Genomic DNA, 14,689 nt, shown 5'->3' with positions numbered 1-14,689 from the left:
CATCACCTTGACTATTGTAAATAATGCCACAATGAACATAGGGGTGCATGTATCTTTTCTAATTGATGTTTTCATTTAATTTGGGCAAATACTCAGGAGTAGAATTGCTGGATCATATGGTAGTTCTATTTTTAATTTTCTGAGGAATCCCCATACTGTATCTATTAAAAAATGGGCAGAGGATCTGAATAGACATTTTTTCCAAAGAAGACATACAGATAGCCAAAAGGCACATGAAAAGATGCTCAACATCACTAATCATCAGGGAAATGTAAATCAAAACTACAATGAGGTATCACCTCACCCCTGTCAGAATGGCTATCACCAAAAAGACAACAAATAACAAGTGTAGGTTGTATTGTCCTTTATTAAATTTTTAGATGGGATATTAGATGGTTTGCTAGAACCAGCTCATGCCACCTCGTGAGCTGATTGTGTGCTGATTGTGTGAGCTGATTGTGTGCATCTCTTTCCACTTCTGTTCACGTTAAAATCAGCTATGACGGGACTGTTTACACCATGAAAATTGGCAAGTGCCACTCAGGGTTTTTTTCCCCCCAGAGAGCCAGTTTACCAGCACACCCCTGGAGGTATTTTATGGTGGATTTATGGGCTTTAGAACCAAACTACTTAAGAAAACAACTTTATTACAGCATTATGCTTGAAATAAGATAACATCAATAAAAACAGTTATGGTCTGAGTTCAGACTTTTTTAATGAGTCTATTAAAATTTTGAAATTTATAACAAAATGAATCTGCACAAGAAACTATATGAATTATAGTACTTCTATATCATGCAATATCATGACAGTCTTTTAAAATAGAGTGGTAAAGCAACAGATAATAAAAGGAAAATGCACTTATGAATAATAAGCAATGATTTGTGATTTATAAAGAAGATATCTATGCGTCTATGTTTATATATGTATAGAATACCTCTGGAAGGATATGTAAGAAACTGAGAAGAATGACGGCTTCTGAGTAAGAAACTGAGTATTGGCCTTTTGTTCAATGTTTTTCTTACCAAAATTCCTTTATTCATGGGTTTTTTTAATCTGTTTTTAAATTAGAACCACCAGGACTTCCCTGGCGGCCCAGTGGTTAAGACTTTGTCTTCCAATGCAGGGGGTGCGGGTTTGATCCCTGGTTGGGGAGCTAAGATCCCACATGCCTTGGGGCCAAAAAACCAAAACATAAAACAGAAGCAGTATTGTAACAAATTCAATGAAGACTTTAGATAGATAGATAGATAAATTGGAACTACCCAAAAAATCTCATGAAAGGACCTTTTCTTAAGTATGAGGTAAGGTGCTGAGAATAGCTAACCTCAACTAATTAACAGTATTTGTTTCTTAAGGTTTTCTTACTCTTGAATTTCTGGGAAATTCTGTTATAGCCTTTCTTCCATAAGCTCAACATTTTTCATGTTTCTCTTGCTCTTTCTGAAAAAAAATGTTCTTTTCAAATTTATGTACATAATAAAAACCAAATTGATTTTAGTTTGAGGTGTATTTTGAGATTTATTGACTAGAGGCTAACCTACGGATCAGTAAATTTTAATTATCCCAAAATAAGTCAGTTGGTGCTTGCCATTTATCAGAATAATCTTACCTTTATTAAACTTTTAAAATGAAAATATATCCATTATCTATTTTCAGAGAGAACAAAAAGTTCTTTATATATAACCACCTACAGTGTTGGTAATACAGACCTCAGTTTTAGGCTTTTCAGGGTTTGCAAGTGCTGTATTATGTGGACTGTTTTAGAAGAAAGAGCTAGTTCTATTTATGCTAAAGTTTGTATATTGCCATTAACACTGAGGAACTAAAAGTGATTTTGTAAGAAGTCTCAGTGTCATTGTAATAATGTAAACCCTCCAACATGACATTTTGTACAAGCATCTATCTACACCTACTTGGACATATGGTTCTTTTACTTAGTCATAGTACATATGTGAACAAGGGTCAAAAAATAAGATATAGAAATCTTATCAAAAATCATGTGACTCTGTAGCCTTTAAGTTCAAGGTTTCTAATTCAGTAAGTCAAACAAGACATAAAAACAATGTCTAAGATCGCCTAAAGTACCCTTAATAGGTTTACCTAAGAATAATTCTCACAGGAGCAAAGAAAAATAGCAAAGCATCTCATCAAAAATTCTGTTCTATTTCAGTTCTTGGAGTAAAAATCTGAACTCTGCTGGATCATCAGTATTCTTAACCCTATCTTAATTTTAATTGCTTTTGTTTTATTTATAATGAATGGATAGATAGGTGAATGAATTAATGAATGAATGGACTGATTCATTAATTAATAAGCTATTTTGCTTTTTGGTCTCAATAGTATTTTGTTATTTTTAAGTTAAAATGTGTAATTTTAATTCTTCTCTTTTCATCTACAGCTGGAGTGCCAAACTGTATCTTACACCAAGTAACATTGTTCTACTTACTGCTATAGCTCTCATCGGAGTCTGTGTTTTCATCTTGGCAATAATTGGCATTTTACATTGGCAGGAAAAGGTTTGTTCATTTAAATGGAACATTAACTTTATAATAGTAATATGTTACTCTTTAAAAGCACTATATTTTAAACTTTTTCACATGACTAAGATTTTCTGATTTTTCAAGTTCTGTCCGTAATGTCATCTTATTGATGATAATTTCTTTCATCCCTCTGAGTTACTAATGTCTCTTAGCAATTCCTACAAATCAGACTATGTATTTTAAAACTTTGATACTGTACAAAAGTAATAAAGTGAACACCCCCAAATCAACAGGCATATCGAAAAGCTTAATTAGAAGTAATTTCATAATGGCCTGGAAAATAATAATCATTTCTTAAATGAGCCTGTGTCCATTATTTACTGATAGAGCCATGCACATTTTTTTTCTGGGAATAACAGCTATCTCTTTATAAAAAATTAGAGCAGGGAGAGTTTAGATGGGAAGTAGCAAAGTGATAAACATCTTTTCCATCTATCAAGTATTCTTTGCACTAAACTGATTTCTGTTCTTTAGTATAACACCCTAAATAATAATTAAAAACAAAACTCCAAAAATGTAGTTTTTATATAATGTTTATGAGGAGAGAAAAAGGCTATCACATAAATTTATTCATAGTTTAGATATAAATTTACAAAGCTAATTTCTACTTGTATATGAATATATGTTTAGTACATAACTAGTGGGTTCCAATAATGTTCTCCAAAAGGGGCTCTATGTGTCACAAAATTGTTTTCCTTTTTGCACCTATTCTCTTTAGATTGTGATGCTCATGATAATCATTTTTGTTAACTAAAATTACCATCTGTTTTATGTTACCTATTTTAACTTATGAAAAAGAGAACATGTTAATTGTTCTAATAAATGTTCATAGGTTTGTCTCTCAAAAAAACACTCTGTTCATACAAAAAATGATAAGATAAAGTTACATATTCAGTTGATTTTAAAATTGCAACTTAAGAGTTAAGGTCAAAGGTGACCCTATTTACTTTTGTCTAGAAATGTCAGAACATAGTATGAAATATTACACAGCTCTAGACCTATGAAGGAAAGGAAATTAATTTTATTGATTTCACAGGAGATCTAATTACAGTATAAACATTGTAGACTTACAATAATAATGATGCAGTGGCTAAAAACTGAAGTTTTAAATACAAATACGGATTGAAATACCTATCTGTATACTGCCTCCGTCTGTGATACTGTGGTTTGTCTCCTACCTCTTGGACCACTTCTCTTTCACCTACACTGGCTGCTCTTTCTGCCACGGTGTCTGCCCTAGGCCCTCTTTATACACTTTCCCTGCCAGTTTGATCTAAAATCATGGCTTGAGCTATTACCTCAGAGATGCCCAGCCCTCATCTCTCTCTAAAGGTCTCTCCCCCACTTCCAACTGTCACCGTGACACCTCTACCTAGATCACTTGCAAGCAACTTAAAACCAGTTTCCTAAAGCTGTCTCTCTTTCTTACTCACTATAGGATTTAATCAGTTGCCCTCCTCATTGTGCCTCCCTACAATCTCTGCAGCTGACTCCACTTCTGAATTCCTTACACCAGTGCTTTTAGTTTAGTTCAGCTCCTTGTTTTTTTTTTTTGTTTTTTTTTTTTTTTTTAACATCTTTATTGAAGTATAATTGCCTTACAATGGTGTGTTAGCTTCTGCTTTATAACAAAGTGAATCAGTTATACATATACAATATGTTCCCATTTCTCTTCCCTCTTGCATCTCCCTCCCTCCCACCCTCCCCATCCCATCCCTCTAGATGGTCACAAAGCACCGAGCTGATCTCCCTGTGCTATGCGGCTGCTTCCCACTAGTTATCTATTTTACATTTGGTGGTGTATATATGTCCATGACACTCTCTTACCCTGTCACATCTCACCCCACCCCCTCCCCATATCCTCAAGTCCATTCTCTAGTAGGTCTGTGTCTTTATTCCCGTCTTGCCACTAGGTTCTTCATGGCCTCTTTTTTTTTTTTTTTTTTTTTTTTCCCCTTAGATTCCGTATATATGTGTTAGCATACTGTATTTGTTTTTCTCTTTCTGACTTACTTCACTCTGTATGACAGACTCTAACTCCATCCACCTCATTACAAATACCTCCATTTCATTTCTTTTTATGGCTGAGTAATATTCCATTGTATATATGTGCCACATCTTCTTTATCCATTCATCTGTCGATGGACATTTAGATTGCTTCCATGTCCTGGCTATTGTAAATAGAGCTGCAATGAACATTTTGGTACATGACTCTTTTTGATCTATGGTTTTCTCGGGGTATATGCCCAGTAGTGGGATTGCTGGGTCGTATGGTAGTTCTATTTGTAGTTTTTTAAGGAACCTCCATACTGTTCTCCATAGTGGCTGTATCAATTTACATTCCCACCAACAGTGCAAGAGTGTTCCCTTTCCTCCACACCCTCTCCAGCATTTATTGTTTCTAGATTTTTTGATGATGGCCATTCTGACCGGTGTGAGATGATATCTCATTGTAGTTTTGATTTGCATTTCTCTAATGATTAATGATGTTGAGCATTCTTTCATGTGTCTGTAGGCCATCTGTATATCTTCTTTGGAGAAATGTCTATTTAGGTCTTCGGCCCATTTTTGGATTGGGTTATTCGTTTTTTTGTTATTGAGCTGCATGAGCTGCTTGTAAATCTTGGAGATTAATCCTTTGTCAGTTGCTTCATTTGCAAATATTTTCTCCCATTCTGATGGTTGTCTTTTGGTCTTGTTTATGGTTTCCTTTGCTGTGCAAAAGCTTTTAAGTTTCATTAGGTCCCATTTGTTTATTTGTGTTCTTATTTCCATTTCTCTGGGAGCTGGGTCAAAAAGAATCTTGCTGTGATGTATGTCATAGAGTGTTCTGCCTATGTTTTCCTCTAAGAGTTTGATAGTGTCTGCCCTTACACTTAGGTCTTTAATCCATTTTGAGTTTATTTTTGTGCATGGTGTCAGGGAGTGTTCTATTTTCATACTTTTACATGTACCTGTCCAATTTTCCCAGCACCACTTATTGAAGAGGCTGTCTTTTCTCCACTGTATATGCTTGCCTCCTTTATCAAAAATAAGGTGCCCATATGTGTGTGGGTTTATCTCTGGGCTTTCTATCCTGTTCCATTGATCTATATTTCTGTTTTTGTGCCAGTACCAAACTGTCTTGATTACTGAAGCTTTGTAATATAGTCTGAAGTCAGGGAGCCTGATTCCCCCAGCTCCATTTTTCGTTCTCAAGATTGCTTTGGCTATTCGGGGTCTTTTGTGTTTCCATACAAATTGTGAAATTTTTTGTTCTAGTTCTGTGAAAAATGCCAGTGGTAGTTTGATAGGGATTGCATTGAATCTGTAGATTGCTTTGGGTAGTAGAGTCATTTTCACAATGTTGATTCTTCCAATCCAGGAACATGGTATATCTCTCCATCTATTTGTATCATCTTTAATTTCTTTCATCAGTGTCTTATAATTTTCTGCATACAGGTCTTTTGTCTCCTTAGGTAGGTTTATTCCTAGATATTTTATTCTTTTTGTTGCAATGGTAAATGGGAGTGTTTTCTTAATTTCACTTTCAGATTTTTCGTCATTAGTGTATAGAAATGCAAGAGATTTCTGTGCATTAATTTTGTATCCTGCTACTTTACCAAATTCATTGATTAGCTCTAGGAGTTTTCTGGTAGCATCTTTAGGATTCTCTATGTATAGTATCATGTCATCTGCAAATAGTGACAGCTTTACTTCTTCTTTTCCGATTTGGATTCCTTTTATTTCTTTGTCTTCTCTGATTGCTGTGGCTAACACTTCCAAAACTATGTTGAATAATAGTGGTGAGAGTGGGCAACCTTGTCTTGTTCCTGATCTTAGTGGAAATGGTTTCAGTTTTTCACCATTGAGGACAATGTTGGCTGTGGGTTTGTCATATATGGCCTTTATTATGTTGAGGAAAGTTCCCTCTATGCCTACTTTCTGCAGGGCTTTTATCATAAATGGGTGTTGAATTTTGTCGAAAGCTTTCTCTGCATCTATTGAGATGATCATATGGTTTTTCTCCTTCAGTTTGTTAATATGATGTATCACATTGATTGATTTGCGTATATTGAAGAATCCTTGCATTCCTGGGATAAACCCCACTTGATCATGGTGTATGATCCTTTTAATGTGCTGTTGGATTCTGTTTGCTAGTATTTTGTTGAGGATTTTTGCATCTATGTTCATCAGTGATATTGGCCTGTAGTTTTCTTTCTTTGTGACATCTTTGTCTGGTTTTGGTATCAGGGTGATGGTGGCCTCGTAGAATGAGTTTGGGAGTGTTCCTCCCTCTGCAATATTTTGGAAGAGTTTGAGAAGGATAGGTGTTAGCTCTTCTCTAAATGTTTGATAGAATTCACCCGTGAAGCCATCTGGTCCTGGGCTTTTGTTTGTTGGAAGGTTTTTAATCACAGTTTCAATTTCAGTGCTTGTGATTGGTCTGTTCATATTTTCTATTTCTTCCTGGTTCAGTCTCGGCAGTTTGTGCCTTTCTAAGAATCTGTCCATTTCTTCCAGGTTGTCCATTTTATTGGCATAGAGTTGCTTGTAGTAATCTCTCATGATCTTTTGTATTTCTGCAGTGTCAGTGGTTACTTCTCCTTTTTCATTTCTAATTCTATTGATCTGAGTCTTCTCCCTTTTTCTCTTGATGAGTCTGGCTAATGGTTTATCAATTTTGTTTATCTTCTCAAAGAACCAGCTTTTAGTTTCATTGATTTTTGCTATTGTTTCCTTCATTTCTTTTTCATTTATTTCTGACCTGATCTTTATAATTTCTTTCCTTCTGCTGGCTTTGGGGTTTTTTTGTTCTTCTTTCTCTAATTGCTTTAGGTGCAAGGTTAGGTTGTTTATTCGAGATGTTTCCTGTTTCTTGAGGTAGGCTTGTATTGCTATAAACTTCCCTCTTAGCACTGCTTTTGCTGCGTCCCATAGGTTTTGGGTCGTCGTATCTCCATTGTCATTTGTTTCTAGGTATTTTTTGATTTCCCCTTTGATTTCTTCAGTGATCACTTCGTTATTAAGTAATGTATTGTGTAGCCTCCATGTGTTTGTATTTTTTACAGGTCTTTTCCTGTAATTGATATCTAGTCTCATAGCGTTGTGGTCGGAAAAGATACTTGATACGATTTCAATTTTCTTAAATTTACCAAGGCTTGATTTGTGACCCAAGATATGATCTATCCTGGAGAATGTTCCATGAGCACTTGAGAAAAATGTGTATTCTGTTGTTTTTGGATGGAATGTCCTATAAATATCAATTAAGTCTATCTTGTTTAATGTATCATTTAAAGCTTGTGTTTCCTTATTTATTTTCATTTTGGATGATCTGTCCATTGGTGAGAGTGGGGTGTTAAAGTCCCCTACTATGATTGTGTTGCTGTCGATTTCCCCTTTTATGGCTGTTAGTATTTGCCTTATGTATTGAGGTGCTCCTATGTTGGGTGCATAAATATTTACAATTGTTATACCTTCCTCTTGTATCGATCCCTTGATCATTATATAGTGTCCTTCTTTGTCTCTTGTAATAGTCTTTATTTTAAAGTCTATTTTGTCTGATATGAGAATTGCTACTCCAGCTTTCTTTTGATTTCCATTTGCATGGAATATCTTTTTCCATCCCCTCACTTTCAGTCTATATGTGTCTCTAGGTCTGAAGTGGGTCTCTTGTAGACAGCATATATATGGGTCTTGTTTTTGTATCCATTCAGCCAGCCTGTGTCTTTTGGTGGGAGCATTTAATCCATTTACATTCAAGGTAATTATCGATATGTATGTTCCTATTCCCATTTTCTTAAATGTTTTGGGTTTGTTATTGTAGGTGTTTTCCTTCTCTTGTGTTTCTTGCCTAGAGAAGTTCCTTTAGCATTTGTTGTAAAGCTGGTTTGGTGGTGCTGAACTCTCTCAGCTTTTGCTTGTCTGTAAAGGTTTTAATTTCTCCATCAAATCTGAATGAGATCCTTGCTGGGTAGTGTAATCTTGGTTGCAGGTTTTTCTCCTTCATCACTTTAAGTATATCCTGCCACTCCCTTCTGGCTTGCAGAGTTTCTGCTGAAAGATCAGATGTTAACCTTATGGGGATTCCCTTGTGTGTTATTTGTTTTTTTTCCCTTGCTGCCTTTAATATGTTTTCCTTATATTTAATTTTTGATAGTTTGATTAATATGTGTCTTGGTGTGTTTCTCCTTGGGTTTATCCTGTATGGGACTCTCTGTGCTTCCAGGACTTGATTAACTATTTCCTTTCCCATATTAGGGAAGTTTTCAACTATAATCTCTTCAAATATCTTCTCAGTCCCTTTCTTTTTCTCTTCTTCTTCTGGGACCCCTATAATTCGAATGTTGGCGCGTTTAATGTTGTCCCAGAGGTCTCTGAGACTGTCCTCAGTTCTTTTCATTCTTTTTTCTTTATCCTGCTCTGCAGTAGTTATTTCCACCATTTTATCTTCCAGGTCACTTATCCTTTCTTCTGCCTCAGTTATTCTGCTATTGATCCCATCTAGAGTATTTTTAATTTCATTTATTGTGGTTTTCATCATTGCTTGGTTCCTCTTTAGTTCTTCTACGTCCTTGTTAAATGTTTCTTGCATTTTGTCTATTCTATTTCCAAGATTTTGGATCATCCTTACTATCATTATTCTGAATTCTTTTTCAGGTAGACTACCTATTTCCTCTTCATTTGTTAAGTCTGGTATGTTCTGACCCTGCTCCTTCATCTGCTGTGTGTTTTTCTGTCGTCTCATTTTGCTTATCTTACTGTGTTTGGGGTCTCCTTTTCACAGGCTGCAGGTTCGTAGTTCCTGTTGTTTTTGGTATCTGTCCCCAGTGGCTAAGGTTGGTTCAGTGGGTTGTGTAGGCTTCCTGGTGGAGGGAACTAGTGCCTGAGCTCTGGTGGATGAGGTTGGCTCTTGTCTTTCTGGTGGGCACGTCCACGTCTGGTGGTGTATTTTGGGGTGTCTGTGGCCTTATTATGATTTTAGGCAGCCTCTCTGCTAATGGATGGGGCTGTGTTCCTGTCTTGCTAGTTGTTTGGCATATGGTGTCCAGCACTGTAGCTTGTTGGTCGTTGAGTGAAGCTGAGTCTTGATGTTGAGATGGAGATCTCTGAGAGATTTTTGCCGTTTGGTATTACGTGAAGCTGGGAGGTCTCTTGTGGACCAGTGTCCTGAAGTTGGCTCTCCCACTTCAGAGGCACGGCCCTGATGCCTGGCTGGAGTACCAAGAGCCTTTCGTCCACACGGCTCAGAGTAAAAGGGAGAAAAAATAGAAAGAAAGAAAGAAAGAAAGAAAGAGGCTATAATATAGTGAAGTAAAATAAAGCTATTGTAAAGCAAAGCTATACAGACAAAATCGCACCCAGAAGCATATACATATACACTCACAAATAAAGGAAAAGGGGAAAAATTAATATATCCTGCTCCCAAAGTCCACCTCCTGAATTTGGGATGATTCGTTGTCTATTCAGGTATTCACCAGATGCAGGCACATCAAGTTGTTTGTGGAGTTTTAATCCGCTGCTTCTAAGGTTGCTGGGAGAGATTTCCCCTTATCTTCCCTGTTCGCACAGTTCCTGGGGTTCAGCTTTGGATTTGGACCCGCCTCTGCGTGTAGGTCGCCTGAGGGCGTCTATTCCCCGCACAGACAGGACGGGGTTAAAGGAGCAGCTGCTTCGGGGGCTCTGGCTCCCTCAGGCCGCGGGGAGGGAGGTGTACAGAGGAGGCGGGGTGAGCCTGCGGCGGCCGAGGCCGGCGTGACGTTGCACCAGCCTGAGGCGGGCAGTGCGTTCTCCCGGGGAACTTGTCCCCGGATCACGGGACCCTGGCAGTGGCGGGCTGCACAGGCTCCCGGGAGGGGCGATGTGGAGAGTGACTTGTGCTCACACACAGGCTTTTTGGAGGCGGCAGCAGCAGCCCCAGCGTCTCACGCCCGTCTCTGGGGTCCGTGCTGATCGCCGCGGCTCACGCCTTTCTCTGGAGTTCGTTTAGGCGGCACTCTGAATCCCCTCTCCTTGCGCGCCGCGAAACAAAGAGGCAAGAAAAAGTCTCTTGCCTCTTCGGCAGCTGCAGACTTTTTCCCGGACTCCCTACCAGCCAGCTGTGGTGCGCTAACCCCTTCAGGCTGTGTTCACGCCGCCAGCCCCAGTCCTCTCCCTGCGATCCAACCGAAACCGAAACCCGAGCCTCAGCTCCCAGCCCCGCCCGCCGAGCAGACAAGCCTCTCGGGCTGGTGAGTGCTGCTCCGCGCCGAGCCTCTGTGCGGGAGTCTCTCCGTTTTTTTCCTCTGCGCCCCTGTTGCTGTGGGGTCTGCGGTGATCGCCGCGGCTCGCGCCCTTCTCTGGAGTTCGTTTAGGCGGCGCTCTGAATCCCCTCTCCTTGCGCGCCGCGAAACAAAGAGGCAAGAAAAAGTCCCTTGCCTCTTCGGCAGCTGCAGACTTTTTCCCGGTCTCCCTCCCAGCCAGCTGTTGTGCGCTAATCCCTTCAGGCTGTGTTCACGCCGCCAGCCTCAGTCCTCTCCCTGCGATCCGACCGAAGCCGAGCCTCAGCTCCCAGCCCCGCCCGCCCCGGCGGGGGAGCAGACAAGCCTCTCGGGCTGGAGAGTGCTGCTCGGCGCCGAGCCTCTGTGCGGGAATCTCTCCGTTTTTCCCTCTGCGCCCCTGTTGCTGTGGGATCCGCGTTGGTAGCTGCGGCTCGCGCCCGTCTCTGAAGTTCGTTTAGGCAGCGCTCTGAATCCCCTCTCCTCGCGCACCCGGAAACAAAGAGGGAAGAAAAAGTCTCCTGCCTCTTCGGCAGCTGCAGACTTTTTCCCGGTCTCCCTCCCGGCTAGCTGTTGTGCGCTAATCCCTTCAGGCTGTGTTCACGCCGCCAACCCCAGTCCTCTCCCTGCGATCCAACCGAAGCCCGAGCCTCAGCTCCCAGCCCCCGCCCGCCCCGGCGGGTGAGCAGACAAGCCTCTCGGGCTGGAGAGTGCTGCTCGGCGCCGAGCCTCCGTGCGGGAACCTCTCCGCTTTGCCCTCCGCACCCCTGTGGCTGCGCTCTCCTCCGTGGCTCCGAAGCTTCCCCCCTCTGCCACCCGCAGTCTCCGCCCGCGAAGGGGCTTCCTAGTGCGTGGAAATCTTTCCTCCTTCACGGCTCCCTCCCACTAGTGCAGGTGCCGTCCCTATTCTTTTGTCTCTGTTATTTCTTTTTTCTTTTGCCCTACCCAAGTACGGGGGGAGTTTCTTGCCTTTTTGGAGGTCGGACGTTTTCTGCCAGCGTTCAGTGGGTGTTCTGTAGGAGCAGTTCCACGTGTAGATGTATTTCTACTGTATCTGTGGGAAGGAAGGTGATCTCCGCGTCTTACTCTTCCGCCATCTTCCCGAGGACCCCCCCCAGCTCCTTGTTAATACTCCCTGTCCTCCCAAATTCCATTCTCTCCCCTTCACTCCATTTAGCACTTTGCTGCCGGATTACTCATCATTAAATTTAGTCTTAATCATGTCACTCCTCTGCTCAAAAACCTCTGGTGACCACCCCCTGCCTAAAGTGTGTAACTCCCTTAGCCTATAGCCTACATAGTACTTCCATGTGACTCTACCATACACCTTTCCAGTCTTTCTCTTATCAGTTGCTGTCACATATCCCGTGCTCCTGCCAGACTTCTCAGGATTGTTCCTGTTCTTCCCCCATCTTGTAGTGAATGTCCCTCCTCTTCATTTCCATAAATACTATCTTATCAAAGCTTTGCCTTTCGTTATGCCAACCCAAAAGTAATCTCCGAACGTTGGTAACGTTTTTCACTTTTTATACTGAAATAGTTATTTAGTATGTTTTGCTTTTTTCTTTTTAGGCTTTAATAAGTTCCTTGAGAACAAGATACAAAACTGAGGGGTTTTCTAATCCCTCAAAATTCCAAGCACGTGGGACTTCCCTGGTGGTCCAGTGGTTAAGAATCCACGCTTCCACTGCAGGGGGCGCGGGTTCGATCCCTGGTCGGGGAACTAAGATATCCCACATGCCGCACAGCACAGCCAAAAAAAAAAAATTCCAAGCACAATACTTTGCTGGGAACAGAGGATCAATAAATATATGCAAAGTCAATAGGTTAACCCCAAAATAATTAATGTACTTTAATATAATTAGATTCAGCAGTGTTAAGAATGGGAAAAATGTAATAGTTGATTCCATTCTTACAAAATCTAATGTTTACTCCTACTTTCAAATAAATAACAAATAACAAACTAAGCTTTTAAGGAACATTTCTTGTTGGTTTTTTAAATTCAATTTAGAGGATCGTTAATTATAAAATAGCTACTGTAAGCTATAAAAATATTTCATAAGATTATTACATAATAAAATCACACCTTTTACCTACTAATTGCTCAGGGCTTTTATTTTTTTAATTAACCACTTTTTTAATTAATCTTTTCTTGACATTTTCCTATCATTTATAAACTAGTCTAAAATTCTTTTTCAGAAAGCAGATGATAGAGAAAAACGACAAGAAGCCCATCGGTTTCATTTTGATGCTATGTGACTTGCCTTTAGTAGTGCATAATGGAACAGCTATTCACTTCATTAACTGAAATACTAAACTTGGCTTATAGAAGAAAACAGGCGATTTTATTATTTATAAATGATACATCCCTTGGTAATTATTGGAAAGTATTCAAATAAATATGGTCTGAATGTGTTACAAGGTCTTTTTTTAAAGCATTTTGTATACAATAATTTGGGTTCTTTTTTCAGTTGTGCTGTACATTTTTGTTCCTTCATGGAATGTGTTGCATGTACTAAGGTGTTTACGTATTTATAATCTTATTAGAATAATGATGATGGAAAAAGACACGTGTAAATAAAAATATTTAAATGAGCAGGGTTTTTTGTTTTCCACTTGAATCGATCTTGTTTCTTATTCTAACGATGCAAATTATACTTCTGTGAATGTATCAGAGATAAAGTTAACCATTCACCCTCATTATAGCATGTGAGGGGGTCTTTCACTGATGGTATACAATATAGTGATTGGGTACTCTGGCTTTGGAATCGCAGTCAGACTTGCCTTAAACTGCTGGTTACACAACTACAAGCTGTTTGAACTTGGCTAATTGCTTAAGCCTTAGTTTTCTTGTTTATAAACAGAGCTAATACACTACTCGCTTGAGTTGTTGTATACATTAAATGGGATGATGTACACAAAGTACACAGCTTGGTGCCTAGCATAGAGTAAATTTTCAATAAGTGGTAGTTGTCATTATTTATTATTATTAAATAATTTTTTTACAGACTTCAACTAATTATCAAAATATATTTAGACTTGATAGGATTTTATTTTCAGGCATGTAGAAAGCATAGTCTTTGAAAAACCTAAATTCCTGGTGTTGACACCCTATATAAAGATTTATTACTTGTTTATCTTAACTGAAAATTATATCATAATACCCTCCAAGAATTAATGTGCCCTAATAATTTTCATTTGAACACTGATTCTTATCATGTGGTAATGAAAAGCATTTGATTTCTTGAAAGGAAACTGCTGTAGATAGCATCTGGGAATGCAAATCTTCAATCACATTTCTATTCTGAAAAGCTTGTAAGAGTCTATCATTTACATTCAGACTTCAATGCAAATTTTTGTGAACTTCCCCTTGCCAAAAAGTTACATGTAAGATTGGGAAAAAAGTGTATATATCAGTGCTAATAACTTCCTAATATGCAAATTGATATATGATAGCTATAAAACACAAAAACTTATCTGAAAGCAACTAAGTTTGTTCTTCATGTTTTTTTTCCTTACAGTTCACTGAGAATGGCATGTGTATAAATGGTTTACTTTGTATATCTAAGCATGTTAATGTGTCTTCTTAATAAATATTCTGTATTGAAACAAAGAATTTTGGTGAGTGTGTAAATAATTACTTTGGACCATGATAAGCCTTAGAGGTTATGAAGTCTAAATCACAGATTTGGACAGAAGTGACTTGCCTATGAGGGCAAGATAGGCATCTCCTGACTACGGTACCCAGTTAAATTCATTTATCAACCTACAACACTGTGCCAGGCATTAGTCTACACTGTCCCTAAAGACAGGTAGGTTTAGTATCTATCAACTGATACAGCATGAGTTGTAAAACTCGCTTGTAGTCAGAGTCTACGAGGAATAGTGTTATAGGCAAATAAAATGCTA

The 14,689-nt window shown here is 39.1% G+C and overlaps 1 protein-coding gene across 2 annotated transcripts in view; it reads left to right on the top strand.

The window, feature by feature from the left end:
• ITFG1 (integrin alpha FG-GAP repeat containing 1) overlaps positions 1-14,396 on the top strand; it is a 269,509-nt gene extending 255,113 nt beyond the window's left edge. For both annotated transcript variants that reach the window (XM_082437714.1, XM_082437715.1), the window contains 2 exons: positions 2,402-2,519; positions 12,980-14,396. In XM_082437714.1, the coding sequence (XP_082293840.1) occupies positions 2,402-2,519; positions 12,980-13,039 (178 nt within the window). In that variant the 3' untranslated portion in view covers positions 13,040-14,396. The remainder of the gene's footprint in view (positions 1-2,401; positions 2,520-12,979) is intronic.
• Positions 14,397-14,689: the final 293 nt, after the last annotated feature.

The sequence above is a fragment of the Balaenoptera physalus genome (genome assembly GCF_965194825.1).
Source record: "Balaenoptera physalus genome assembly, chromosome: 19".
In the NCBI taxonomy this organism is placed as follows: domain Eukaryota; kingdom Metazoa; phylum Chordata; class Mammalia; order Artiodactyla; family Balaenopteridae; genus Balaenoptera; species Balaenoptera physalus.
Note: the sequence above shows the minus strand (reverse complement) of the source record. Positions and strands in the feature narration are given on the sequence as shown.